Source organism: Mizuhopecten yessoensis, unplaced genomic scaffold (assembly GCF_002113885.1).
Source record: "Mizuhopecten yessoensis strain PY_sf001 unplaced genomic scaffold, ASM211388v2 scaffold715879, whole genome shotgun sequence".
Classification (NCBI taxonomy): Eukaryota; Metazoa; Mollusca; class Bivalvia; order Pectinida; family Pectinidae; genus Mizuhopecten; species Mizuhopecten yessoensis.
In genome coordinates, this window is record NW_018479837.1 from 33283 (window position 1) to 60861 (window position 27579).

General features: G+C 36.1%; 1 protein-coding gene and 1 pseudogene across 2 annotated transcripts; one reads left to right on the forward strand and one right to left on the reverse strand.

Moving 5' to 3' along the window:
- The window catches only part of LOC110441337, a 32469-nt pseudogene extending 28942 nt beyond the window's left edge, over positions 1-3527 (forward strand).
- A 1514-nt stretch (positions 3528-5041) lies between these two features.
- LOC110441338 (carbohydrate sulfotransferase 15-like) lies at positions 5042-27232 on the reverse strand. Of its 2 annotated transcripts, XR_002461862.1 has the most exons (9): positions 27149-27232; positions 13492-13706; positions 11988-12195; positions 11316-11444; positions 10352-10508; positions 8470-8632; positions 7985-8132; positions 6771-7388; positions 5042-6658 (listed from the first exon to the last, which is right to left on the reverse strand). XR_002461862.1 is itself a non-coding variant. In XM_021484451.1 (8 exons), exons 2-8 carry the CDS (start codon positions 13696-13698, stop codon positions 7186-7188), a joined length of 1215 nt encoding a protein of 404 aa, XP_021340126.1. In that variant the 5' UTR covers positions 13699-13706; positions 27149-27232; the 3' UTR covers positions 5042-7185. The 2 variants fall into 2 exon arrangements, 1 of the variants encoding a protein (XP_021340126.1); XM_021484451.1 differs by having other exon boundaries at positions 5042-7388.
- Between the last annotated feature and the right edge of the window lie 347 nt (positions 27233-27579).

Sequence of the window (27579 nt, forward strand, 5' to 3'; positions counted from 1 at the left end):
TGTCTATGAATATCAGGAATGTAAGGATGGGGAGAACATCGACACCATAATACAGATATAACATGGTTATCAAGGCCTCGTCATAGCTAGATATAATATACGCATTTCTATATCTAGAAGCAATATCATAGAATAGACCTACTTTCGTTCTATGTAAAAAAAGTATTTAACGGCATTAGGTAATACTGGGGCGATAAACAAAGGCTTGTTGAACGAGAGTATGTCTATTCCAAATGATTCTGAGACAGGTTTGCAAAGTATATGAGAGTTGGAAAGTATGCGTAATACATGGATATGTACATATTCTATTTACATTCGAAGGAAAAACTACAAAAAAACACAAAATCAACACAAAACCCTAACATTAAAAAAGAAAAAGGTTGGAAGCATAGATAATGCATCCATTGCTGTTGACCACAACCGACACGTATAATTGTAAAAATTTCAAAAAAATAAATAAAAAATGTGGAGCAAGAACTGTGTGTCAATTAATGTGACAATTAATGTTGGCATAGCAACAATGACTGCGTTACCTATTTGACACAACACCAAATACTGCGTGTCGTATAATGCAGACGTAAGTTGAAAACTGCGAGGCGAAACATGTTCGCATAACACAAAATACTTGGAAACATCTAATGTTGCCTGAACTCCAAATTTTGCCGAATATCGTGTGTCAAATGATGTTGACATTACACCAATTATTGCGTATCGAAAGTATTACCATATAAACAGATACTACGTGTAACTTTAAAAAGTCATAACACCAATTTCAGCGTGTCAAGAGAAAAACAAAAAACACAAAAATAACACACACAAAAAAACCCAAAAAAACTGTGTATCCATTAAGATTGACATCACCCAAATTGTTCGTGTTAAATAATGTTGACATGTCAACAAATACATGTACTGCGTATTGGTTGATGTTGACAATACAAATAAAGTAATAAAAATAACCTTTGATGTTAGCATGACTCCAGATACTGTGTGCCAGATAATGTTGTCATGTCATGTATTGCTACATGTCAATTGATGTTCATAACATTTGACAATACAAAATATCACGTGTCAAATCAAGTTGACAATTCCTCAAATATTGCGTGTCAAATGTTGGTGACGAGAATTTGAATAAAGCATACCAAAGTATTAGAATACTAAGAGTAAAAGCATGTGTCAAATAAAAATATGTTGTGTGTCTTGTAATGCTGACATAACACCAGGTAATGCTTGTCAGTTAACATTGACATTAACCCAATTATTATTTGTCTATGTTAACGTAAGACCTATTATCGCGTGTCAAAAAGAAAAAGAAAAGGGGGAAAAAAAAAGTACTGCGTGTCAAATAATGTTGATATTAACAATCGCATAATATCAAATACCGCTTGTGAAATAATGTTGACATATATATACAATGTTGACATATATATACGATGTTGACATATAAAAAACAAAAGCAAAAAAACACACGAAATTGACTGTCAAATCATGAACTAAGTTCTGTTTAAGTTTCAGTTCAGTTCGTCTTCGTCGTGAGCCAAGGTGTGCCCAAATGGTACAAGGTCTTCTTCCATTCTAATAGTGTGGATCCTGCCGACTAGATCTTTGACCAGGACTGATTTCCTCTTCACCATATTCCTGCCAAGGAATGCTAATTTATCTCGCACTTTAGTAAGATCCTCGCTCACAGAAACGTTTTCCATACCAGTCGTGCTTTTAAACCTTTTAGAGGTCTTGAGGAGGTTCCGCTTGCTATCGGGTCCCTTTAGCCTGGCAATGATTTGGCGCGGTTTCCCGACACGGTGTGACCTTTCAACATCCTCGGGTTTAAGGTCGATGCCAGCTTTAGATACCGCGTTCATAATACACGCGTTGGTGTCCTCCCCAGGTTGTTCAGCAATACCTGAAAACCTAAACAAGGGTCTCAAACTATATTGTTCTATATCGTCCACCTTTAGTCAGAGATTTTCGTTTCCTCGTTTCAAATTCTCAATCTGTGCATGGAGGGGCTCAACCGCTTTTCTAACTATAGCATCGGTGTCCTCTAGCATTAAAGACTTGGTTGCCATAGCGATTCTCGAGATCTCTAGGTCTGACAACACGGCATTGACACTATTTTGCGGGTAAGGGGTAAACATAGGCTGGTGACCATGGTTGAATTGCGGAGGAATCGAACCCATAGGCTGTGGACCAGGATAATTGGCGACGGGACTCGACATATTTCCAGTGGTTCTGACACTCTTTTCACTATCTTTATATAAGTCAATTAGGTTTTTTTTTAAGCTCTCTATATTCTGGAGAAGTTCTTGAATTATTGCGTCTTCTTTTGCCCGCACCCGGGGTTACCGACATTCTTCAAACATCACAACCGTCGTTAATATAGTATATGAACAGCAAATAAACAAACGCGTGTAACACACATCGTACAGTCCCGACAGGTAGGCGACAGGTGACAACTGTTCATTACAGGTGAACAGGTGAACGGCTCAGCCAACCGTAACAAACATTGACATTGTACCAAACAGTTTTCTAACAGTAATTAAACCATGCCGATCATTAACACACGTACGCAGCCACAATATGATTAAAAACTCACGTATCTTCCTCCATGAACAATTTGGTGCCGGTTGGAGCGGTCAAATGGGGGTAAATTCACATATTCATCAGAGGCAGTGAATGCACGTCCACCCTGTATCAAGGGCAGATCACTCCACTTTGATATTTGCAGCGGTCAGAATAAGAACATTGTGTTGTGGTATGCGTTGTGGAGAGTTTTAGTTGGTAAGTTGATGCCATTATGTCCGGGCATTGTTGACTGTCACCAATACATTTTCTAATTAAGTTGATTAGTTGTCCAATTTGACTTCTAAGTTTTTACACGTATGCGCATTTGGCGAGCATGGTTAAAAAAATGATTAACGAACAAGATTGGAAGTTGTATGACTGCATATCAGAATTATTGTCTTGCAAGTTATGCAATGACTAGAAACAATGATTAATCTGACCTCACATTATTGCCCTCATTTTAGTTCTCCGTTCAAATCAAAGATCTTTATAAATTTTAACCAATCAATCAGCTGTGTGTTTTTTTTACAGTTGTACAAATTAATTTTATCAAGCTCAAGAATTCTTTATTTGCTTTTAGGTCTTCATGTTACGATCCGGTATTCCATGATGATAGCTGGTCACACAAAGTTTGACCCAGACTGGCATTTCGGTGTGTGGAAGCTGCGCTGGAGATCAAGTGATGTGGAAACTCTGCAGGAAGTTGCCCAATCAGTAATGAAATCGTCACGAAATGGACATAACATCCCCCAGTTGGTGCAAGATGATGACAAACCCATTAAGTTCAGAGACTGAAAGACATATTTAAAACAATAGTTTAAGCCTTTAAGAACCTTAGGAGTTATCATCATTTCATAGTAGATTCTACTAAACCAGGGACATTTTTGTGCAAAAGGTCTACTGTTGAGATGAAACTTCACTATGACTATCAAACTACTGAAATGTGCGTCATTGTGCAAGTTTAATCTAAATGAGTTAATTAATTGGTAATTGTATATTGTTTGATGAATTTGTTTCAGAATTGTTCGGATAACAAATATAACATCACAATTATAGGGATCCGCATTGGGTACTGTGACGTTAGAGGATATGTAACGCATTCTCGTAATAAATTACATACTAGTTTTATGAAACAATCTTCAGTTTCATGAATATCATATGTAACATGTGCAATAGGAACAAGTTTAAAATTCTGTTTATTATGTATTAATATCTATTTTTGGTATATTGCAATGATTTTATGTAACTGCAATGTTGATGTGACATTGCAATTTGACATGCATTATTTGGGTAATTTATAATGTTTGAAAATGTGCCCTAATATACAGAGAGACCTAAGTCAAAATACATGAACATTCCAAAAATAGTGTTGTTGTATCATGTGTGTATATTGGATTTATAATTCAAAATAATTTTCTTACTAGTAAATAGAAGCTGACCTGCTGTTGTGGCAAACATATTCAAAATTGTTCTAAATCAAAGACCAATCACTTATTTCGGTACAATTTCCCAAAAAAAGTATATGTGACTGTGGATTATCTCCCTTTATTGTATATTCTATATGACGAATTCATCTTAATGTTGTATGAGCTCTATTTTAAATACATCAGTGAGTCCACCAACCTGACGTTGATAATTAAAAGAGAATATTTGAATGACACCTATTAAAGCAATGCAAAACAAACTTGTGATTTCAAAACAAATTATGAATCAAATGATTATCTCCCTTTATAGTTAACCTTCTCCGGTGGTATTTGCCTATATGAAAAACTTTTTTTCAAATGTATTATTTGTCAATCCTGTTAGCTAATACCTATATACTTTTTTAAATCAAACATTCGGAAATCTGTAGGATCATAATGTACAGATTGACTATACATATGTATACCATTAAGACTATGACAAAGTTGTGAACTTTGTATTTTCAATGTTTCTACTATTAAGTTATCTCCCTTTATTGTAAATAATTACATATGTTCTGTTGATAGTGGTCATGAACGATACGTACCGAATTTTGCAGTTGTAAGCTGTTTTGAATATATTTAACTTAGTTTTATTTTTTTTTACCTTGTAATTTCATTAACGTTACGTGACTGTGTTGTTGAATAAAATACGGTCGTGTGCATAATGTCATTATTCGATTTTGCGTTCTAGTTCAAATTGCATGTTACATAATCTTGATTTTTTCCGCAAAGGTTAAAGATTGGTCACAAATATTTTGGTTTTTTATTTCTCGCATTGTAAGCTTTCAGAAAACATCAAAATCTCAATTTCTGATTTTACCTCATCTGGCCCCATTTTCGCAGTCGCGGTCACAATTACAGCAGCTTGCAGTTTCGTACTTTTTGTCATTGATCAGTACTTAAAGTATTTTCTCTCTCTCTTCCCTAAACGTTCAATTCGACGTAGCCGTCTTCATCTCATACCATTGCTACAGAGGCACACCCTCGGGAAGGAATGAGAAACACTGAATAACGCTGTGATATCGACAGGTTTTATTGTACACACATATTAAACTATAACAGTACATGGTAAGATAGCTAACTGGTTGACATTGGTATACTTTTATATAGGTATCTATTTCTAGATAACAAATGTTACATGTACATTGGCATTGGTTACTATCGTACAAGCCATAAACAACACAGCGACAACATTTAAAAACTAAAAACATAATAGATAACTTCTCTCATAAGTTTGTCGTTCGATTCCTTGTTTCTGTTAATGTCTATCAAGCACTATGTTCTGTTTGGGGTTTTTCAGAAAAAGCATGTCTACACAGGAATATGGGAATGGGTATGTTCTTTGGATTACATGAAAACAAATAGTTACCTTTATCTCAGCATTTTCCGAATGTCCTGTACCTTATATATTATCTCTCACTCCCTCTCCGATTTGTTGTTAACAGATTACCTGGTATTGTAGTCACGGTTTTACTTCCACTTTCGTTAAGCGTGTATCCTAACTATCGATGTACATATCTCAAAGTTATTTTATTTCTGCAGGTGTATTATATGAGCAATGTATCTATTTCCTTTTTATGTCTCTCTCCATGTAGAAACATTATCTACGCTACCGAACAGAACTTTACCCTTTTTTGATGACCAACATATATATCATAATGCACATGGTAAGGATATCGCACTGTTTTGTTAAGATGATCTCATGTGTTTTTCTTGTCGTTCCAGAGAAGTCATTTCATACAGAAAACCATCACGTAAATACAGCCATTTTTTCACCACTGAGTTGCTTTTGCTATGGCTAGAGCGCTGACGAGGTAGAAAACTTTAGTGTCTTAACAGTTTTTCCATTTGGATAAAAACCCATTCTAACTTGGCATGCAACCCCTGTAATGCCTTGAGCAATTTCCCTATAGAATAAAAACCCGTTCTCACTTGGTATTAAAACTTTGTAATATCATGTTCAACCATTTTTTTCATGTCCCAAGCCTTCTGTGCTAACGTGGTATGATATGGTAGCGGTTTTTTTTCGGTTTTTAGGTGGTCTTTCTCATTCAGTTAAATTTCACAGTTTATACAGAGTACCCATACGACAGGAGATTTTGATAATTCAGTTTTACAAAACATCATTCAATTTGATAATGAAAGCTATATTAGTAATCTTTTCGGCAGGTGATTACCGCAGTTCCCGGTTATACACGTCATATATTGTCTATACAAATGTCATGAACATGAACCTGATGGTGGCTACGGCTTGTAAAAGAAATGCCTCAGCACATGCCTCGGACTGAACGGTGGTTACATCCTACAGAGATACTTCTACACGTACCTTGGAGTGATCAGTGGATATGCATACATAATTGTTTTAACACGTGCCTTGGACTGAACGTTGGTTACATAGTACATAGATACTTTACACATGCCTTCGACTGAACGATGGTTACATCGTACATAGAAACATTTACACGTGCCTTGGAGTAAGCGTAGGCTATGCATACATAATTGTCTTTACACGTGCCTTCGACTGAACGTAAGCTACAATGTACGTCATTCATAAATATCTTTTCGCGTGCCTTGGATTGAACGATGGTAACGGGTTTCATCAATGCCTATACAAGTGCCCTGGAGTGACACACCTTGACGTCAACAGAACTGTTGACACACCTTGACGTCAACAGAACTGTTGACACACCCTGACGTCAACAGAACTGTTGAAACACCTTGACGTTAACAGAACTGTTGACTCACCTTGACGTCAACAGAACTGTTGACACACCCTGATGTCAACAGAACTGTTGACACAGATTGACGTTAACAGAACTGTTGACACACATTGACGTGAACAGAACTGTTAAAACGAATCGACGTCAATAGAACTGTGTTCACACCTTGCACGAGGACTCCAATCGCTGTTCGATAATGTTTCCATTCCTGTTCAGGACTAGAATCACACTATGTCTTTTTGTGGTATGGTTTCAACGGCTTGTACTTCCCGAAGTACCACAACTGTTGTATAGTGGAATGTCTATTCCATCATTTTGCCGTGTGGAACCCACATGACGTACGGCTTGAGTCCCACAAGACGTACGGCGTGAACCCCACATGACGCAAGGCACATCATACATCTTCTCTTTACCAGGCCTCATTTGATTGTCCTTTGCAATCATCTAGCCTTACTGTCTTTCCATAAGAACCGATTGTCCTGCAAGATGTTGGCCAGTTTTTTGTTATAAGGTTCGTACAGTGTGGACAGTATCGCTCTAGTTTTCTCCAGCATGGGGCCCTTTGTTTTCTTGCTTTGTGTTACGTGCTTTTTGGTTTTCAAGTCTATTCCGTATGACGTTATTTCCGATGCTGTTAACGGACCTGAAACAAACAGTAACAACAGTTAGTCATAACTGTAAAGGCATGCAGTGTACTATTCTTTTTCAAAATGTTCTGTAGGGAAAACCTACAGCAAACAGCCAAAACATTGTGTTGAGCAGAGAAGTGATCCCTTTGGTCATGGCACGTGTTTGCGATGCGTCCATAGTGTGCACACTTATCTTTTATTATTGTAAAACGAACGGGTAACATTGAGGTTTTGATATCATTTTCAACCAATCCGATAACGAGAAAATACAAATGGTTTAAACAAATCTGATTGTAGGTCTAAAACTGTATGTTGGTTTCCGTATGTACCAGCAATCGTTTTAAATTTTGAAAGTTAAAAAAAACCTCATGACATGCCTTAAACATCCATGCCTTACTGCACTTTGACCTTTCCTATATACATTAACCTCCCTTTAACTTCTGTTTTGACATAACTGTACCACAGCGTGGCAAGGACACTTCCATTGACAGGATAACTCAATCGGTTAGAGAGATAGTACACAAATCTGATGTTCAGGGTTCGAATCCCGATTCCTCTATGGGAGAACAAAATATGATTTATCAGACGATGTCAGCTGGTATGTACTCACGTGACCCAAGGAAGCTGAATACTTTAGCCAGATGACCACTGAGGTCGGCAGAGTAGTCCTCTGTACGGAGGAAAAGGATCTGATCCCGTGGAAACACTCTTAGCCACTCCAGAACATATTCGGAGTAGAACCCAATGTGGATCCGAGCCTACAGTGCAAAAGATATAAAATGTAACGTTTCTGAAGTAACTGATAGCTTAAACAGCTTTTATTATTTGAAACAATTACTCAATTCGGTTTTGCAATATCTTCAAACTGAAATATCTCGTATTTTCCTTATATAATCTATCACAATATCGTTATTTCCTTCCCTTATAGGCTATCTCATTGATCTATTGAATGATTTAATATTTTCTACATGTTCCATCAGATTGCCATCCCTATAAAAAAAAATCATCTGAATCTGTCAAATTACCCATACATTAAAAATAGAAATAATTATAAGTGTTGTGTTGTTTACATGAACTAAATATATATTCACGTACCGCTCTATTCCAGCATTGGTGTTCTTTTGTACCCGATAGGCATGTCAACATAGGGTGTCTGCTCAGACATTTACCCAGGATGTCAATGGAAGCGACCACAGAGTTATGGAAAGCCTCTGAGGATTGCCCGGCCAATTTCAGGAAAAAGTAATCTGAGTAAAGCCTGAGAACGGAGAACGATTATGCATATACTTAACATATAATGTACATAACTTATTACAAAAAAATATTTGCAATAAAACACATATGTGTTAATCTGAAATATCACATAGCATGAGTATATTTTGCCTTTGGATTTGATTCGAGAGAAGCCACGATGACCGAGTAAATAAAGCGTCTGATCGTCTACGATCAACAGCCCTCCACCACTGGGTCGCGGTGACCGAGTGAATAAAGCGTCTGATCGTCTACGATCACCAGCCGTCCATCACTAGGTCGCGGTGACCGAGCGGATAAAGCGTGTGATCGTCTACGATCACCAGCCCTCCTCCACTGAGGCGCGGTGACCGAGCGGATAAAGCATCTGATCGTCTAAGATCACCAACCCTCCACCACTGGGTCGCGGTGATCGAGCGGATAAAGCGTGTTATCGTCTACGATCACCAGCCCTCCACCACTGGGTCGCGGTGACCGAGTGGATAAAGCGTCTTATCGTCTACGGTCACCAGCCCTCCTCCACTGTGTCGCGGTGACCGAGTGGATAAAGCGTTTGATCGTCTACGATCATCAGCCCTCCACCACTGGGTCGCGGTGACCGAGCGGATAAAGACTGGTGATCGTGTACGATCACCAGTCCTCCACCACTGGGTCGCAGTGACCGAGTGGATAAAGCGTCTGATCGTCTACGATCACCAGCCCTACTCCACTGGGTCGCGGTGACCGAGTGGATAAGACGTCTGATTGTCTACGATCACCAGCCCTCCCCCACTGGGTCGCGGTGACCGAGTGGATAAGACGTCTGACCGTCTACGATCCCCAGCCGGTGACCGAGTGGATAAGACGTCTGCTCGTCTACGATCGCCAGCCCTTCACCACTGGGTCGCGGTGACCGAGGGGATAAGACGTCTGATTGTCTACGATCACCAGCCCTCCTCCACTGGGTCGCGGTGACCGAGTGGATAAGACGTCTGATTGTCTACGATCACCAGCCCTCCACCACTGGGTCGCGGTGACCGAGTGAATAAAGCGTCTGATCGTCTACGATCACCAGTCCTCCACCATTAGGTCGCTGGGTCGAGATCTATTTGCTTCAGTTGCTTGGTACTGATTGCAAACAAATCTATCTGATCCATTCCCTAAATGTACCCCATATTTATGTTTCATTTGCTTCCAGCTTGAACCGAACAACAATGGCGACAAAATGACGTCGTAGACGGAATAATGACGTCACGTTACCATAGTGGCGCTAACATATTTGGAATCCATACTGATGTCAATCTTGGGATTAAATCAGTCGATAATAGCTGATTAGTTCTAGTCAAAAAAAGCATTGCATGGTATGTACATAAGTGCATAAGTTTTAACGCATCTTCAAATTTCAACAGATCAGCGCATTGATTATTTGGTGGACCTTCAAAATATGTTATAGAAAACAACATACATGAACTTTGATAGGTACATTGATAATTTAGCACAATATTTTAAGCGCGAAAAACGCTAAATAAGACTTCCGCTAAAATATGTACGTTTACGGTATACTGTACTTATATATGTATTACCTATCACAAACAAATAATAGTAGATTACATAAGAATATGTCGAGGATGTCGTATTTAAGTGTAGAGAAAAGTAGAAATGGGGACAATGAGATGTTGGCAGTAAGCGGAGTGCAAATAAAACACGGGACATTATATCGAGGTTTTGTTGTACTGACATACTATACCTTTCTATCGGATTCCTCATTATGATGATAAGTTTCATGTTTTTATTAACGTGTTGGACTAGGTCTGGCGTTAAAAATTTCGGTTCCTGCAGACCCTTGTTTTGCGGAATCTGAGTCCAACCTCGGAAATCCCAGGCGTCCATCGGTGTGCCGTCTCCTGTACATAATACAAATAAACATAAATAAATAATAAGGAATACATAAATGAAAGGGTTATGAATTGGTCATGTCTCGGTAGTAAGTACATCAATGATGTAGGAATAGGTAGTTTTGAAATTCATAAATTTAAGGGGTTTTAACGCATCTCCCGATTTGTGTAAAAAGTATTTCAGACCAAGTTGGATATCGACCTTTTTTTGCCTCTAGCAACACTGATGAGTACAAGAAGGACGAAACAGCTGTTTGATGCAGTGCCATTCATTTCCTGGATACTGTATCTATTACTGCATTTTATAGGTGTAATCCCATTTCCGTTCACCTTATAGTCAGGTGTCATCAATGAATGACGAGTCCGTTATAAGAACGCAATTGTTTCAACACAAATACCGAGTCGTTCGGTACAAAATATCTGTCGTATGCTGCATTATATTATGCTAGTATGTTCTTGTTCATACAGATCGCTCGCGTAGGCAATAATTAATCCAGCATTGACCTTAATCATGGTTAGAAAATGATGTTTATGACATTTTGAATAGTCTCTGCCAAATGGACCGAGGTTCAAAAAGTGTTCATTGCGTAACGATTTTGAGATATAATCAGCATTGGGTACGTTTATTCTACCATAGGCATAGGATCAACCAAATATTTGAATACTGTAAAACAAGCCAAATATAAATTCTTATATACATTTTTCAGGCATTTTATTCAATGTTAAAGCTTAAAAAAGTACCGCGATGGCGAAACGACATATGCTCGTCCAATTCCAAACTAATATTTCTAAATGTTCTGTAAGTATCAAACATACCCGTGATGGCGAAATGGAAACCATTGCTGTCTGTCTTGTTGGGGGAGTTGATCGTCTGGGTGGAATGTTTGAAAAGGTTTAAATAATCCTCAAACTTCTGTGTCTTGACTCTGTTTATCAAATTATATCCTGTAATTCGGAAAGTTGATGTGTACAGGCAGATTCGGGATGCAGAAAAAAGATTGATTATATTGTTTTCTATTGGTATAGCCTAAACAAGATTTATTTCCAAATATTTATAACGTTATATTATCAAAATATATACTTATGTATACATTAAATTTCATTTATCTATATTTGTGTTCTACTATATCATTCAATAATATTGTTTCAGTTAAGTTATTACAATATATACGTATGAATATATATAATAAATCTATATTTGGGATTCACTATACCATTCAATCATTTTGTTTCAGTTATATTAAATATACATAATATTACAAAATATACTTATAAATATATATATATTAACACCTATTTTTTGCTATTTTTTTGCTCTATTACACTACATGTATTCAATGATATTGTGAAGTTTATTCCTTCGCGTTCTACTCTTATTTGGTAAGCATAATATATCACTCATTACGTTTCATTATGTATCATTTGTATTGGCATTACATACACAATAGCTATTTCTATTTTACTTCCGGTCACGTGATACTGACATACCGTAACGTGACCAGCTCCACCACCATGTTTCTTTTCCTATTTCACCACCGTTCCCTAGAATATCCGGATGTTTGGTTATCCGGTCAAACAAATCACTAGACCCGGACTTGTCCATACCGATGAGCATGAAATAAGGCAAGCATCTAAGCTGTCCGTCTTTTCTCCGCCAACAAGGGTTCTTGTAGTCTGACATGAACGTTGGAATTTTCTAGGGTAATTAAAAGCTATTCAGAAGCAGGGTAACACAAATTGAACATTTATATAGAAAGAGAATCAGATACTTCACAAATAAAACATATAATACAGGTACGATCTGAAGGCGAAAACCTAATAAAATAGTAAAAACACAGATAATATATAATAGCGGAACAAAAACGTAGAAACCGTACAAAATAAATACATAGAAGGTAGAAAACAAATGATAGATATACATAGAAGGTAGAAAACATACAATACAAATACATAGAAGGTAGAAAGCATACAATATAAATACATAGAAGGTAGAAAACATACCATATAAATAAATAGAAGGTAGAAAACATACAATATAAATACATAGAAGGTAGAAAGCATGATATAAATACATAGAAGGTAGAAAGCATACGATATAAATACGTAGAAGGTAGAAAGCATACAATATAAATACATAGAAGGTAGAAAACATACCATATAAATAAATAGAAGGTAGAAAACATACAATATAAATACATAGAAGGTAGAAAACATGATATAAATACATAGAAGGTAGAAAGCATACGATATAAATACGTAGAAGGTAGAAAGCATACAATATAAATACATAGAAGGTAGAAAACATACCATATAAATACATAGAAGGTAGAAAACATACAATATAAAGACATAGAAGGTAGAAAACATACAATATAAATACATAGAAGGTAGAAAACATACAATATAAGTACATAGAAGGTAGAAAACATACAATATAAAGACAAAGAAGGTAGAAAACCTACGATATAAATACATAGAAGGTAGAAAACATACAATATTAATACATGGAAGGTAGAAAACATACAATATAAATACATAGAAGGTAGCAAGCATACGATATAAATACATAGAAGGTAGAAAACATAACATATAAATACATAGAAGGTAGAAAACATACGATATAAATACATAGAAAGGTAGAAAACATACCATATAAATACATAGAAGGTAGAAAACATACGATATAAAGACATAGAAGGTAGAAAACCTACGATATAAATACATAGAAGGTAGAAAACATAAAAGGTATAAAGCACAAAACTGATAAAATAAGTTCATGGATATTAGAAAAACATATATTATTAATATATAGAAGGTAGGAAACGTATGAAATAAATACATACGATATAGAAAACACTTACTTATTGGTAAATTTATAAGGAAAAGTGGACATATAATCAAGGTACCTACATAGAAAACATAACGTAGGTGCCTGAAATTACATTGTGAGGTGACAGACCAGATATGATGTCTTCATCTCCTCCTTACCTACCATACATAGCAGATCCTCCACACCGGATAAAGTCTGGTTCGGGGGACAAATGGGCTTCATAACTTTACGGTCTGGTTTTTGTTTGATGTATTCCAAGCCGGCTGGTCTTGGAACAGCGTTATACTCAAAGCTATGTGCCAACAAGATCACCGATACGAGGGCTGCTACCGTTACGACCGTCAAAGCCACGTGCCCCCGTAACACCATGGTGGAACCTGGAAAAAGAAACATTATACGGAGTGAAAAAGAAAACAAACTCTCAAAATTCAAATTAACCCGATAGCAACATTTCCAATACAAAAACCGTACTGGATGCGAGTTTGGAAGGACCACTATTTATCCTATGCCAGACGACCGAGAAGATATCGTTTTTATGTTAACGTGCGGAATAGACATACATTCTGCCGACCTTAAGCGAGAAGGGACCATATCAGTTTCCCGATACTTAGTGTTTGGTGAGTAATGACTTGTGCCTTTAATCGGTGTTGGTAGAATTCAGAAGTCTGGTTCACAATGTATGTCTCTTTCAATTTGGCTGCTTTATTTTGAACCTCTGACATCGACAATGCTTCCTTCCTTAAACAGATGTTTCCTTACTACGTATTCTCAAGTGCTTATTTCACGTCATAGTCATAAGGTACTTTTTTCTTTTACTGTTATTCATCAAGTGTTTTGGTACGGATGTTTTTTGTTTTTTTTACTTTTAGAGAGATATGTCTTGTATTAATTACAATTTAATGAATTAGTTCCACGAAAACCCAGATCAGTTGGTCCCTTTTTCGCTTCTGTTCTGTTTCTTGTGTAAAACGTGTGTCACTGTCAAGTTTTATAGACTCCATCATGATATCATTGGGAAATAGTTTATTTCCTTGTTTGACTTGAAGGCTGTTGTTTTTATAAATGTTAGTTATGATTCAACTGTTTGTCTTTTATTGTGAATTTGTAGCATACATATGTACAAGGGCAACACCTAATGAAAAGGATATATACGTGCTAGGCTTTTATGCTGAGCAACATTGGTTATCGTTCACCTGATAAAGTGATCCTAAGGAGGGTGCTTCATTGTCTTTGAAATAGATATTTTTCAATTGGTATAAATATCACTCCTTGTGATCATGTGTACTACTGTACATGAAACCACAGGTGGAATACAGGTTTATCTATCATGAAATGGACTCTACCTTTGTAATTATATATAAAGTCCTCTCTCAACTGACAGGGTGGTCATCACACCGTGACATTAGAACAATAAGGTTAGGTAGAGGGAGCCGTCCATTTGAACCTTGACCACTGACCTGACTGAAGACCATATACATGTAGCTACTAATAATATAGACAATAGAGGATGAATCCTCCATTGTTTAGAGTATAAGAAGTGGACTCCTTGTTTGGGCAACACCCTTAGGCATATATAGATATTCAAACTGCTGGCAAAGGGAAGCCATAGAAAACCATAGTTGAAGGGATGGTTGATATTAGAAGTAAATCCTATATGAAATAGAGGAAAATCTTCAAAAACCTTGGTCCAGATTATTTTTGGACATTGACAAAAAAAGGGTGTTGCCCGGGCAACTAGGGCAACACCTCTGGGTCCGTCACTTTACAATTAAGATAAAGCATGTACACTGTATGGACATGTCCATCCATCAAGAGTACTAGTATTGGATTCTAGTAAATCTGAGTCTTGACAAGAAGACTTTTAAAATTTCAGCAAATATTCCAATGGGCCCTGCCCCTCCGAACCAAGGGGTGAGTCAGGATCTTACTTTCTGATAGCATCAAATTGATATCTCATTATTATTTCAAGCAAATTTGCATTATTTCCTGTAGAGTTAAAAACAAAATGTGCCTAAAAACATCATTTCCCTATATAAACTATAGTAAATTATACCCCTTCCCAAAAGATGACCTGATGACTATGGCACAATTTTGATAAAACACTTAGCGATTTTTCTGTCCATGAACAGTTCACCTGAATCTGAAGAAGATTTTTGACATATTGGTAAATTTTCCCTTTGACAAAAAAAAGGGTGTTGCCCGGGCAACTAGGGCAACACCTCTGGGTCCGTCACTTTACAATTAAGATAAAGCATGTACATTGTATGGACATTTCCATCCATCAAGAGTACTAGTATTGGATTCTAGTAAATCTGAGTCTTGACAAGAAGACTTTTAAAATTTCAGCAAATATTCCAATGGGCCCTGCCCCTCCGAACCAAGGGGTGAGTCAGGATCTTACTTTCTGATAGCATCAAATTGATATCTCATTATTATTTCAAGCAAATTTGCATTATTTCCTGTAGAGTTAAAAACAAAATGTGCCTAAAAACATCATTTCCCTATATAAACTATAGTAAATTATACCCCTTCCCAAAAGATGACCTGATGACTATGGCACAATTTTGATAAAACACTTAGCGACTTTTCTGTCCATGAACAGTTCACCTGAATCTGAAGAAGATTTTTGACATATTGGTAAATTTTCCCTTTGAAGCCATAGATATATCCTAACCCCTAGGGTAGCGGCGGGGACTCCAAATTTACAATTTGATACCCTCTTTCACAAAGACAGATTCTTATAGTCTGAAAAGAAAAGCATACCTTGTGGGACTTAATTTTACATAAATGAACAAAATATAATAAAAAGCAGTTAAATTAGTTAAGTGTAAGATTCTGCAGAGCTAGTCCAGGATTTGAACCCAGTGGACTTCAGATTGCACTATATATATATAGCAGACTGAGCTATTTGAGCTGCATGAACATTGACATTGGAACTGTCCTTGCCCAAATGTGGTACATTTATGTATCCACAACAAAATTAAGGGGAGGTTAATGTATATATATACCAATAATTTAGCTACAGTTATATATACCCAAAACAAAATGAAGGGGATGTTAATATAAATATATATATACTTTAAATAACTGTCCAAGTTCCAAAGAAGAATTAAGTTAAATAACTCAGTCTTAAAATTTAAATATAAACACCATATTATTATTATATGATTGCCTATAGGTCTTAACCGTTAAGTTTGAACACTGAACCTCTTCGATCAAATTGCTCCTATGCTAGGAGAAGGCTACTGATCAGCCATGTGGAGTTTTTGTGGGGATTTTTCCCCCTCTATTTGTACATTTTTGAATTCCCACTTCCTCGCAATGCTTCCAGGCAAATATGGATGCTATCCCATTATCCTTTTCCTAGTTTTACAAGAGAAGATATTCAAAGCAATATTGCAATATCAACTCATTCACCCCTGTAGACACATTTGAACCCTTCCAATTGAAAGGTTGATACATTAGTTCATTATGAATGAGTTAACACCCCTTTTTCCCCCCTACACTCAATCCTCTGGGTGTTTAGCTGCACTATATCTCGATAAAGCTATCAAGCCTGTCATGTTGTATGGTTGTGAAGTCTGGGGGTTTTGTGATTACAAACTTTTAGAACGTTTACATTTGAAATTCTGTAAACATATTCTTCAGGTGAAAACATTGACACCCAATTTCATGATTTATGGAGAACTAGGAAGATTTCCTCTGAGTATAAATATCAAAGTTTGAATGATTGGATTTTGGGCCAAATTGTTAGAACCAATACCTAATAAATTAAGTAATAAAATGTATAAGATATTTATAAACTATAATACTCAACGGACTAATTATATTAAAAATAACCCTGATGGATGTTATTAAATACATAGATTTGAAAGTCAAGAATTCCATAGTACCCAATGGTTGAAAAATACATATACACTCAAAGATAAAATCATTAATAATTGGAGAAGCGATGTTTTCAATTCACCTAAAGGGACCAATTACAGAATTTTTAAAAATGACTTAGTATTAGAAAAAAATACCTGCTGGATCTCCCTCCAAGACTAGCAAATGTTTATTGTAAATTTAGAATTTGTAATGCTAATTTTCTGATTGAATGTGGTAGATGGAATTACATACTAAGAGAAGATAGAAAATGTATTCTTTGCGACCTGAATGGAATTGGAGACGAATATCATTATTTGTTTAAATGAACTGATCACCAGATACTGCAAAACAGAAGAAAATTTATGTTGAGATATTATTTTGAAAATCCTAGTACTTTCAAGTTGAACACATTATTTAATTATGTAAATAATGAAGAATTAATTTCACTTATAAAATTCCTTAAGCACATAATGGAGGGAATTAACACTGTCCATTAACAATTTGTTAATGGCATATGTCCGAAAACCCGACTCCAAGATGGAGATTTCGCTTGAGCAGGTGTTATTTAGCTCATCAGGAGACGCAGGCACCTCTGAGATTTGTATTAACGATCGTAGGGTCAAACATATTGTGGTTGTCAGTAGGATTCCGTGTACTCCCGCCATCTTGACCGGAGGTTACATGTCATTGAACACTTAACAATTTGAAAAACTTATTTTTCAACAGTCCATAATAACTGAAACTGAAACACTGCTTTCCACAACAGTATATGTGTGTATAAAATAAAGCCACTGTTAGCAAAGTTCATTTAATTGAAACTTCCAAGTCTTTGAATCTTGAAGGGAGTCTGGTAGACCACAGTTGGCGCTCAGAAAGTGTTGCACGGTCTTCGTAAGTTGTTGCGCGATCAGGAGACACATTCGAGTCCTCATTTGGAGCGGGTGTCTCGGTTGAGTTGAATTCCAAGTTCCGACTAGATTGGTCTGGTTCTTCACTTACATCGTTCTCGCGCTCATAGTACCGTTTTACCTTCGTGATGTTTCTACGGTATTGTACATCATCATTTCCTACAACCACCATGTCACCTGACCTGGTAACAACTTGGTATGGCTTCTCCTCAAATGTTGGGGTCAATTTATTTTATCTGTCCTGTTTCAGTGTTGACGTCATTTCTGATTTTGGCGTTACGCGTCCTGTCCGCGTACATTTTGCTTTTTCCTTTGTGTTCGTTGTCACGATGGCGTACATGAATATCATCTCCTGAATACTGTATATTTTATGTTACGCAGAAGGAGTGTGTTTTTAAATTGTATATAAGGATTTTCTAATCATAATTATTTACAGCATCTTTTACTAAGTATATATATAGCCTATAATTTAGGAAATGTTCTTAATTTTTCTTTTCCTTTTTGAAATGTTTTATAATTTCTTAGGTATGGACTATTGAAGTAATTTGAAAGATTGATAGTGTCTCATAAGTCATTGATGGCTGGGTGTTAATATAGTTTTATGTTTAAATTTTTCAGATACCTGAGATAAATAAATGATTGATTGATTGATTGATTGATTGTATCTTGGGCCTCCTGCTGTCAGCACTGAGCACATGTGTTTAGTGTTATTTACCTGTACACAAATGTCATACCCAAGTATGCTAAGGGAGTGGATCGATATGATTTTCATAATTTAATTAAGATGTTAAATTAAAACTTGTGTATACAACATGTATAGGGAGAAACAAAAACATGTTTTAATCTCATAATTCAATTACATTTTCGAGATAAATACAATTCTGGAATTAGATTATAAAAGTCCGTGCTCTAGTTTAGCATCGCATACACAACAGGTACTGTATCGTATACAATCAAATGTCGACCTAACATAAGGAAGACACAATGTCGTGGATTTGTCATTAAACGGTGATACTAAAAACATTGACATTTAAAAACAGCAGACACCAACGTTGAAGTTATTTTGTAAACATTTTCACTGATATATTTCGTATCTTTAGACCAATATGAATATTCCGGCACAGAAACTGATCACGACGTAGTGCTGTTCAATGACGACATGATTGGATGAGTTCTCACTGTCTTTTCATTCCGACCCTTTAAAAAGGAGTTATGGCCTTTTCTTGGAAAAAACTTTGTCTGCCTCATAAACTTCTGGGCCAATTTCATGAAAGTTTACAGATATGGTAATTACCCCCTGATGTTTTGCATCAGGGTAGTATTTTTTCATGTCGACCCTTTTTAAGGAGTTATGGCCCTTTGTTAAAAATCTTTGTCTTGTTAACTCTTCTAAAGACAGCCGAAGGCTGTCGGATAGTGCATCTTGCGCAAGAATAGGTCCTCTACATCAGCGTTCCTTGTCCGCGATGCTCTCAGCTTTATTGCTGCCTTCGGCTGTCCTTAGCCGAGGGGACTATTGGTTTTATATAATAGCTATATTTTCAATTATAGTATATCAGTTTTATCTTCTTGTAATATGATTATATGTACATGTAACTGTTCTGTTTCACTGTGTCTTGATAAAGGAGCGGATAGCTCCGAAAATTTGACAACCTTAACTTGTCCACACTGTTGGAATTACTTCTTGGCCACATATATATGAAAATATATATTAAATATATCCATTCTGTAGTCCTTGTGCTGCTGATGTTATTTTATTTTGTAATAATTTTGTCCTTTAAACTTCATATTAAGATAAAGTGAAGATTTTCTTCATTAGTGTAACATTTAATAAGATGCCTAAATACCTAGTAAGAATGGTTATGTGTGACTAAGAGTATAATGTTTAACAGCTGATAATTAAACTTTAAAACTAAATCACCTAAATCCCTAGAAGTATATTATAACTATCATAAAAATCATTAAATATCCATATTTACCCAAGCTATCTTTTCCATCCTGGTTAGCACATTTTAAGACACTAAGTGGCGATGACAATAATTCACCTTACGATGATCTTGAAGACACCCTGGATAACACAAATATCTCGGTATTCGAAAAACTGGATGAACCATTTACTATAGACGAAATTCGTACTGCTATACGGAATTTGAAAAGAGACAAGAGTTGCAGTGAAGATAACATTTTAAACGAATTATTTATAGATTGCGAGGAAATTATGTTGCCATGTATAATCAAACTTTTTACAAAAAAAAAATGACTCTGGGTTTTCCCCTGATGTATGGTATGTGGCAGTATAGTTCCTATACACAAGAAAGGTGATGTAAACTTTATTGGAAATTATAGAGGTATAACTCTAGTAAGCTGTATGGGCAAGTTATTTACGTCCGTATTACATAGGAGACTTCTAAAATGGGATAAAGAACATTCGATTATCACAGATGCCCAATTTGATTTCAAAGCGGGATCTTAAACTGTTGATGCAATTTTTGTTTTACAATCGCTGACTAATAGAACTTTATAGAAAAAGAAGAGATTATTTTGCTGTTTTGTAGACTACAGAAAAGCATTTGATCTCATTGACAGAAGTAAACTTTGGTGTAAACTAATAAAGCATGGAGTACAGGGTAAAGTACTCAGAATTATAACATCATTGTACGAAAATGTCAAATCGTGTGTAAAATATAATGGAGGTATATCAGAGTATTTCAACAACAAGATCGGTCTTTTTCAAGGGGAAGTACTCTCACCGATTCTGTATAGTCTTTTTGTGAATGATTGTGAAATGCATTTTATAAATCAAAACTGTTCATCTGTCGAGTTAGGAATGATATCCATATTTTTGCTAATGTATGCTGATGACTCCGTCTTAATTGCGGAATCACCTCAAGAACTACAACATATGCTAGATGCATTGTTATTATACAATAAGGAATGGAAACTCACACTTAATATCGAAAAGACCAAAGTAGTAATATTTAGAAATGGAGGGATTGTGCGAAATGAAGAAAAATGGTACTATGACAATAATGAATTGCAACAAGTGAACGGGTTTAACTACCTGGGCATGCTTTTTAACTTCAATGAAAAAATTCAATAAAACGCAACAACATGCTGCCGAAAAAGGACGAAAGGCATATTTTGCTTTATATAACAAAATAAGAAACCACAATTTCAACACTCAAACGTTATGTTCAGTGTTTGATACGTATATTAGCAGTGTACTAGGGTATGCGAGTGAAATTTGGGGTTTTCACAGAGCGTTGGAAGTTGAAAAAGTACATACTTGTTTTTGTAAAAATATTTTAGGTGTTGGTAAGAAAACATGTAATGACTTGGTATATTTTGAATTAGGCAGACTTCCGATGCATGTTGCAAGAAAATTGAAAATATTGAAATATTGGATCAAAGTCAAAGACTCAGACAATTGTATACTCAAAGCATGTTACGAACAAAGAAATCTAGATAATGATGACTGGATTATGAAAATAAGACAAGAACTGAATTTACTAGGATTGTGGTATTTATGGAACAGCAACTATGATAGTAAGGTTATGTATAAAATTATAGAACAAATTTTTTATGAAATTCATACTCAAGAAATATTGTCAAATATAAGAAATTCGTCCAAAGGATCATTGTATCAACACTTGGTAGATAACTTTGATTTACAATTTTATTTAAGAAAACCTATTGACAAATTATATAAGAAAAATATCTCCCATATTCGATTATCATCACATAAGCCTAAGATAGAAAGTGGGAGATATACGAATACTGCTAGGACCAAAAGGTTATGTGAACTATGTGATCTCAATGATATAGTGGACGAATTTCACTTCATTTTGAAATGTCCATTTTATTGCAACATACGCTCTAAATGCTTAAAGCAATACTATTATCACAAACCAAGTGTGTTTAAACTTATACAATTACTTAGTGTAAATAATGTTAAAGAACTAAACAATCTAGGAAAACTCATACATTTCGCATTTAAGCAACGTTCTCGAGTACCATAGTCTTATATATATATATATATATATATACATGTCTGGCGTGTATTACTCTCCTTATTACATGTACAAGTACAATTGCATGAATGCTATGTATGTTATTGTTATATAATAACTGTATTGTACACATGTAATTTGTCACATAAGCCGAAATGGCTTACAGAATAAAAGATTTGAATTGAGCTAGAAGTGATCACGGCCTATATGTTAATTAGTGAGATAACGATGAGTTTTACCATTATCTAAGCACACCTTGAGAACCGGACGATAGACGTTATGGATTACGCGGTCACAGCATCACATCTCCTACCTCTGGGAAAGATCACAACAAAAATGTGTGACACTTGACTGTCGGTTTGCGATTATTTATTTTTTTTGCTTGGCCTTTATTATTATGACGCAACAACCATAACATATTTTGTATTTCGGTTTCATTTGTTCTTGTTTAAATAATAAATAAGATTATTATGCCAATTAAAGGGTGTTTCCCGTCACGATTTCTTTTGCACATTACATCACGGAATCAACAAATGTATTCAAAAGTTGGTCCTCAGATGGGAAAGTGATGAAAATGGGTTTTTTTTTTAGGCTGGGAAACGCCATCACTTTCATTGATATAGTGAATATGGCTATATTTACAGCATTATATCAACAATACCTATTGTTATACCTTTACATTTTATTCTCTATACTCTTCTATAGTGAAAAAAGTTCGAAATTCCAGATGTTTGCCTCAGAAAAATGTTGGTCAGTCAACATCGAAATGTTGACTGGCTTTGAGTGAAATGTTGACTGCTTACGTCACAGCTCATTACTATTCGATACTTCCCGGCCATTACTCGGCAACTTCCGCTGTTAAGCAATTACCAATAGTGGCATCCCTATAGGAAATATTGATCACGTCTGCTTCCGGCCGTCTGCAATGTTTATGTATGTCGGCTGCATTATGTTCAATCATGGACAGATTTTCGGAATACACTGCTGCAGAAATTGATGAAATTCTTAATAACAGAGACAGTACAAACACCAAGAATGTGATCAGAGTTGCAGAGAAATTAATAACAGAGTATATTGAAGCGAAGCACAATGCATTACCACGGAATTTGTTTCAAGGTAAATCCAAATTGGAAACGTCAGAAATTTTGAAAAAGTTATAACAAAACATTTGTAGACTTCATTCAACATGTGTTATGTTAAACCCTCGGACCAAACTGTTGCCTTCGGCCTTCGGCCTCGGGCAACAGTTTGGTCCTTCCGTTACACGCAACGGAAACTCAACGCAAGCGCACACAAACCGTTTCATTGAACACGCTCCTAAAACGCCGTTCATAGTATACCAATAACAGACTTAGATCTAGATGTACTTGCTCGCGGTAGCGTGTCGGTCTCTGCCCCTAACTCTGACCTGTAATTACCTATACAGCACTCGCGTGTTGTTTGCACAGCGGGAGATGCCGATGTACTTATAGGCAACATTTTCCCCGTCAGCATCAAAAAGATAATTTGGAATAATGCTTTGTCCGCCGATTTTTTGTGAATATTGATAATTCGTTTTGAAATGGAATGAAAATTCTAATGGCATCCGTTTGGAACCCAACAGTACATTACATTTAACATCTAATCAGTTAATCTACACAACACCGAAACACATTCCTTTATATGAATTCATAAGATTAAAAGTATATTTGATGTTGGTGGTTTCTCACTTATCTTTTTTTTTTAATTTCTATATTTTCCCAAAATATTGTTTCAAGATGAAGTTACGGGAATAGTCTTGAACAATGGTTCTTCGACATCAAACATGCATATGGATACGTCTATTGGGTAGTTTATTTTTTTAGTCTCAAATTCTGAAATTGAATATGAACTTTTGAACTGCTGAGATAGTATACATTTGTTGACTGGGTTTGAGGACAAAATGTGTTTACCGTACAATCAGATCACAAAAAGACCATCAAACTTGGAGCAGTGGGCCAAAACTTGGGGAATGAAGTTTAATGCAAATAAATGCTACATCCTCAGCATCCGGGGTAAGAGTAAACACTTCTATTGCCTGGGCAACACCATCCTCCAGCAGGTTCCATCTAACCCTTACCTTGGTGTCACCATCTCAGAGGATCTAAAGTTGGGCATTCACATAGATAACACCACGAAAATAGCCAGCTCAACCTTAGGCTTCCTACGTGGGAACTTGCGGAGCTGCCCACCATCTAGCAGACGCAGTGCATACATATCACTCATTCGCCCCATTCTAGAGTACGGTACAGTCGGTTATAATTCTGGTGCTACAGTCGTGATGTCTATATTGTTGGTGGTAGAGTAAGTATGTCTATAAGTCTGGTGCTAGAGTTGTGATGTGTATATGTCTGATGCTAGACTTGTGATATCGATATGTTTAGTACTAGAGTTGTGATATCCATATGCCTGATGCTAGAGTTGTGATGTCTATATGTCTGATGCTAGGGTTGTGTTGTCTATATGTCTGATGCTAGGGTTGTGTTGTCTATATGTCTGATGCTAGGGTTGTGATGTCTATATGTCTGGTGCTAGAGTTGTGATGTCCATATGTCTGGTGATTGAGTTCTGATGTTAATTTGTCTGATGCTAGAGTTGTGATGACTATAAGTCTAGTGCTAGAGTTGTTTTGTCTATAAGACAAGTGCTAGAGTTGTAATGTCTATATGTCTGGTGCTAGAGTTAGGATGTGCATTTGTCTGGTGCTAGAGTTGTTATGTCTATATGTGTCTGGTGCTAGAGTTGTAATGTGTATCTGTCTGGTGGTAAAGTTGTGATGTCTATATGTCTGGTGCTAGAGTTATTATGATGATATGCCTGGTGCTAGAGTTGTGAGTTCTGTATGTCTGATGCTGGAGTTGCGATGTGCATATGTCTGATGCTAGAGTTGTTATGTCTATAAGTCTGGTGCTAGAGCTGTGTTGTCTATTTCCCTGATGCTAGAGTTGTGTTGTCTATTTCCCTGGTGCCAGAGATATGGATTTGGTATGTATCTGGTGCAAGTGTCATATATGATGAGTAGGTATCAAGTTTGAGTTATTTAATTTCAATATTTATATTTAAACAACTGATGCACACTTTCATTAGTATCATCCTTGTATTATCATAATTATGTTTTCCATATTAAAAATTGTATAAACAAAAAGAGGAGATGGAGATGAAACATTTTAGCTGATGTTTATGATCACTGATACACATTGAATTCCACACAAGAGTGCCTTCTTGTTGCAAAACAAAATAAATCCAGCATGAATATGTTTAAACTAGGGGGATTTACCTTTGACCCATGGTCCCTACAACAGGGAACATGGGTTGTATATAGGAATCACGGGTTTTTCAGTTTAGAACCATGGCTCCTATCACAGTATACAAGGGTTATATTAGGAACCACGTGCTTTTTCACCTTAGAACCATGGCTCATTTCACAGTATACAAGGGCTTTATAAGGAACCACATGTTTTTTCACCTTAGAACCATGGCTCCTATCACAGTATACAAGGGTTATATTGGGAACCACAGGTTTTTCACCTTAAAACCGTGGCCCCTATCACAGTATACAAGGGTTATATTAGGAACCACAGGTTTTCACCTTAAAACCGTGGCCCCTATCACAGTATACAAGGGTTTTATTGGCTAGGCACTGGAACAATTTATAAAAGGTCATACACATTTATCCATGTATAAACAACCAAAACAACAAAGAAGTAATATCAATTTACTTTACATTCAACACGTCATTCACCATCTCCGTCGCGGGAAAAAAATCGCCATGTGCTGTAATATTATGGTTCTTAATTTGGTTCCTACTGAGAAAGCGAGCCACTATTATATAACTATAAAATATGAAGCAGAAATTTCATTATCGCTTTGTGTATTCTCGCGAGAGTTGGCTACAACTGTATCTGAGAGTTGGCAACTGTAGCTAGGGAGATAAAGGACAAAAAATACAATTTACCAGTAGACAAGGTTATCTATATAATTTACCAGTAGAAAAGGTTATCTATATAATTTACCAGCTATAGACAAGGTTATCTATATAATTCACCCGTAGACAAGGTTACCTATATAATTTACCAGTAGACAAGGTTACCTATATAATTTGCCAGTAGAAAATGTTATCTATATAATTTACCAGTAGACAAGGTTATCTATATCATCTACTCTTTATGGAGGTTACCTATATAATTTACCAGTAGACAAGGTTACCTATATCATCTACTCTTTATGGAGGTTACCTATATAATTTACCAGTAGACAAGGTTACCTATATAATTTGCCAGTAGAAAATGTTATCTATATAATTTACCAGTAGACAAGGTTACCTATATCATCTACTCTTTATGGAGGTTACCTATATAATTTACCAGTAGACAAGGTTACCTATATCATCTACTCTTTATGGAGGTTACCTATATAATTTACCAGTAGACAAGGTTACCTATATAATTTACCAGTAGAAAATGTTATCTATATAATTTACCAGTAGACAAGGTTATCTATATAATTTACCAGTAGACAAAGTTACCTATATAATTTACCAGTAGACAAGGTTATCTATAAATTTATCAGTAGACAAGGTTATCTATATAATTTACCAGTAGACAAGGTTATCTATATAAACTACCAGTAGACAAGGTTATCTATATACTTCACCAGTAGACAAGGTTATTAATATAATTTACCAGTAGACAAAGTTACCTATATAATTTACCAGTAGACAAGGTTACCTATATAATTTATCAGTAGACAAGGTTATTTATACAATTTACCAGTAGACAAGGTTATCTATATAATTTACCAGTAGACAAAGCTACCTTTATCACCATTGTTCCTGGAAGTAGTTCGTCTTTTTCACATCGGACTTCATTAACAAAGCCTAATTGGGACTAGAGACCTGTTGATGAGCAATGTTTTAAATATGTACTCATGCGAAGTTCAATACTATTACAAAATGTGACACCTTAAGATCTCACCTGTCATTGAAATGAAAACATTTTACACAAATGACTACGTTACCTGTTCTGAGCTAAGTCGTGGTCCGCTGTACAATGAACAATGAACAGCGAGGATGAACCAAAACACAGTAGTACGTGTATATCCCTTCACTACTCGGCTTAATATGACATTCAGGCAGAACGACTTACAAGTATACCAATCAAAATGGTCGTCTCCTGTCCCCTACGGCAATACCGGATGATTACTTTCACAATTATTTATATAAACAATATAGTTAGGAATAATAAGTTTAAAACGTTGTGGTGGTGGTGGTGGGGGTGGGGGANGGGAATGGGTTAGGGGGAGGATAAACTGTGTGTCTGACGTCTGTGACTTAGCTACTTCAACATCTAATATATTCACCAGTCTTAAGTCCATGACCACACCACACGGAAGCGTAAAATACGTAGGTGCAAGATACTTTCGTGCAACCAAAACATAGGTGTGGCATT

Excerpts from the sequence above, each read along its gene's own strand:
- LOC110441338 (XM_021484451.1), bottom strand. The coding sequence starts at position 13,698 with ATGGTGTTACGGGGGCACGTGGCTTTGACGGTCGTAACGGTAGCAGCC. Across the intron at positions 12,196-13,491 it reads TGGAGGATCTGCTATGTATG|AAAATTCCAACGTTCATGTC; the intron begins GTAGGTAAGGAG and ends TAATTACCCTAG. Across the intron at positions 8,133-8,469 it reads ACCAATGCTGGAATAGAGCG|GCTCGGATCCACATTGGGTT; the intron begins GTACGTGAATAT and ends TTTGCACTGTAG.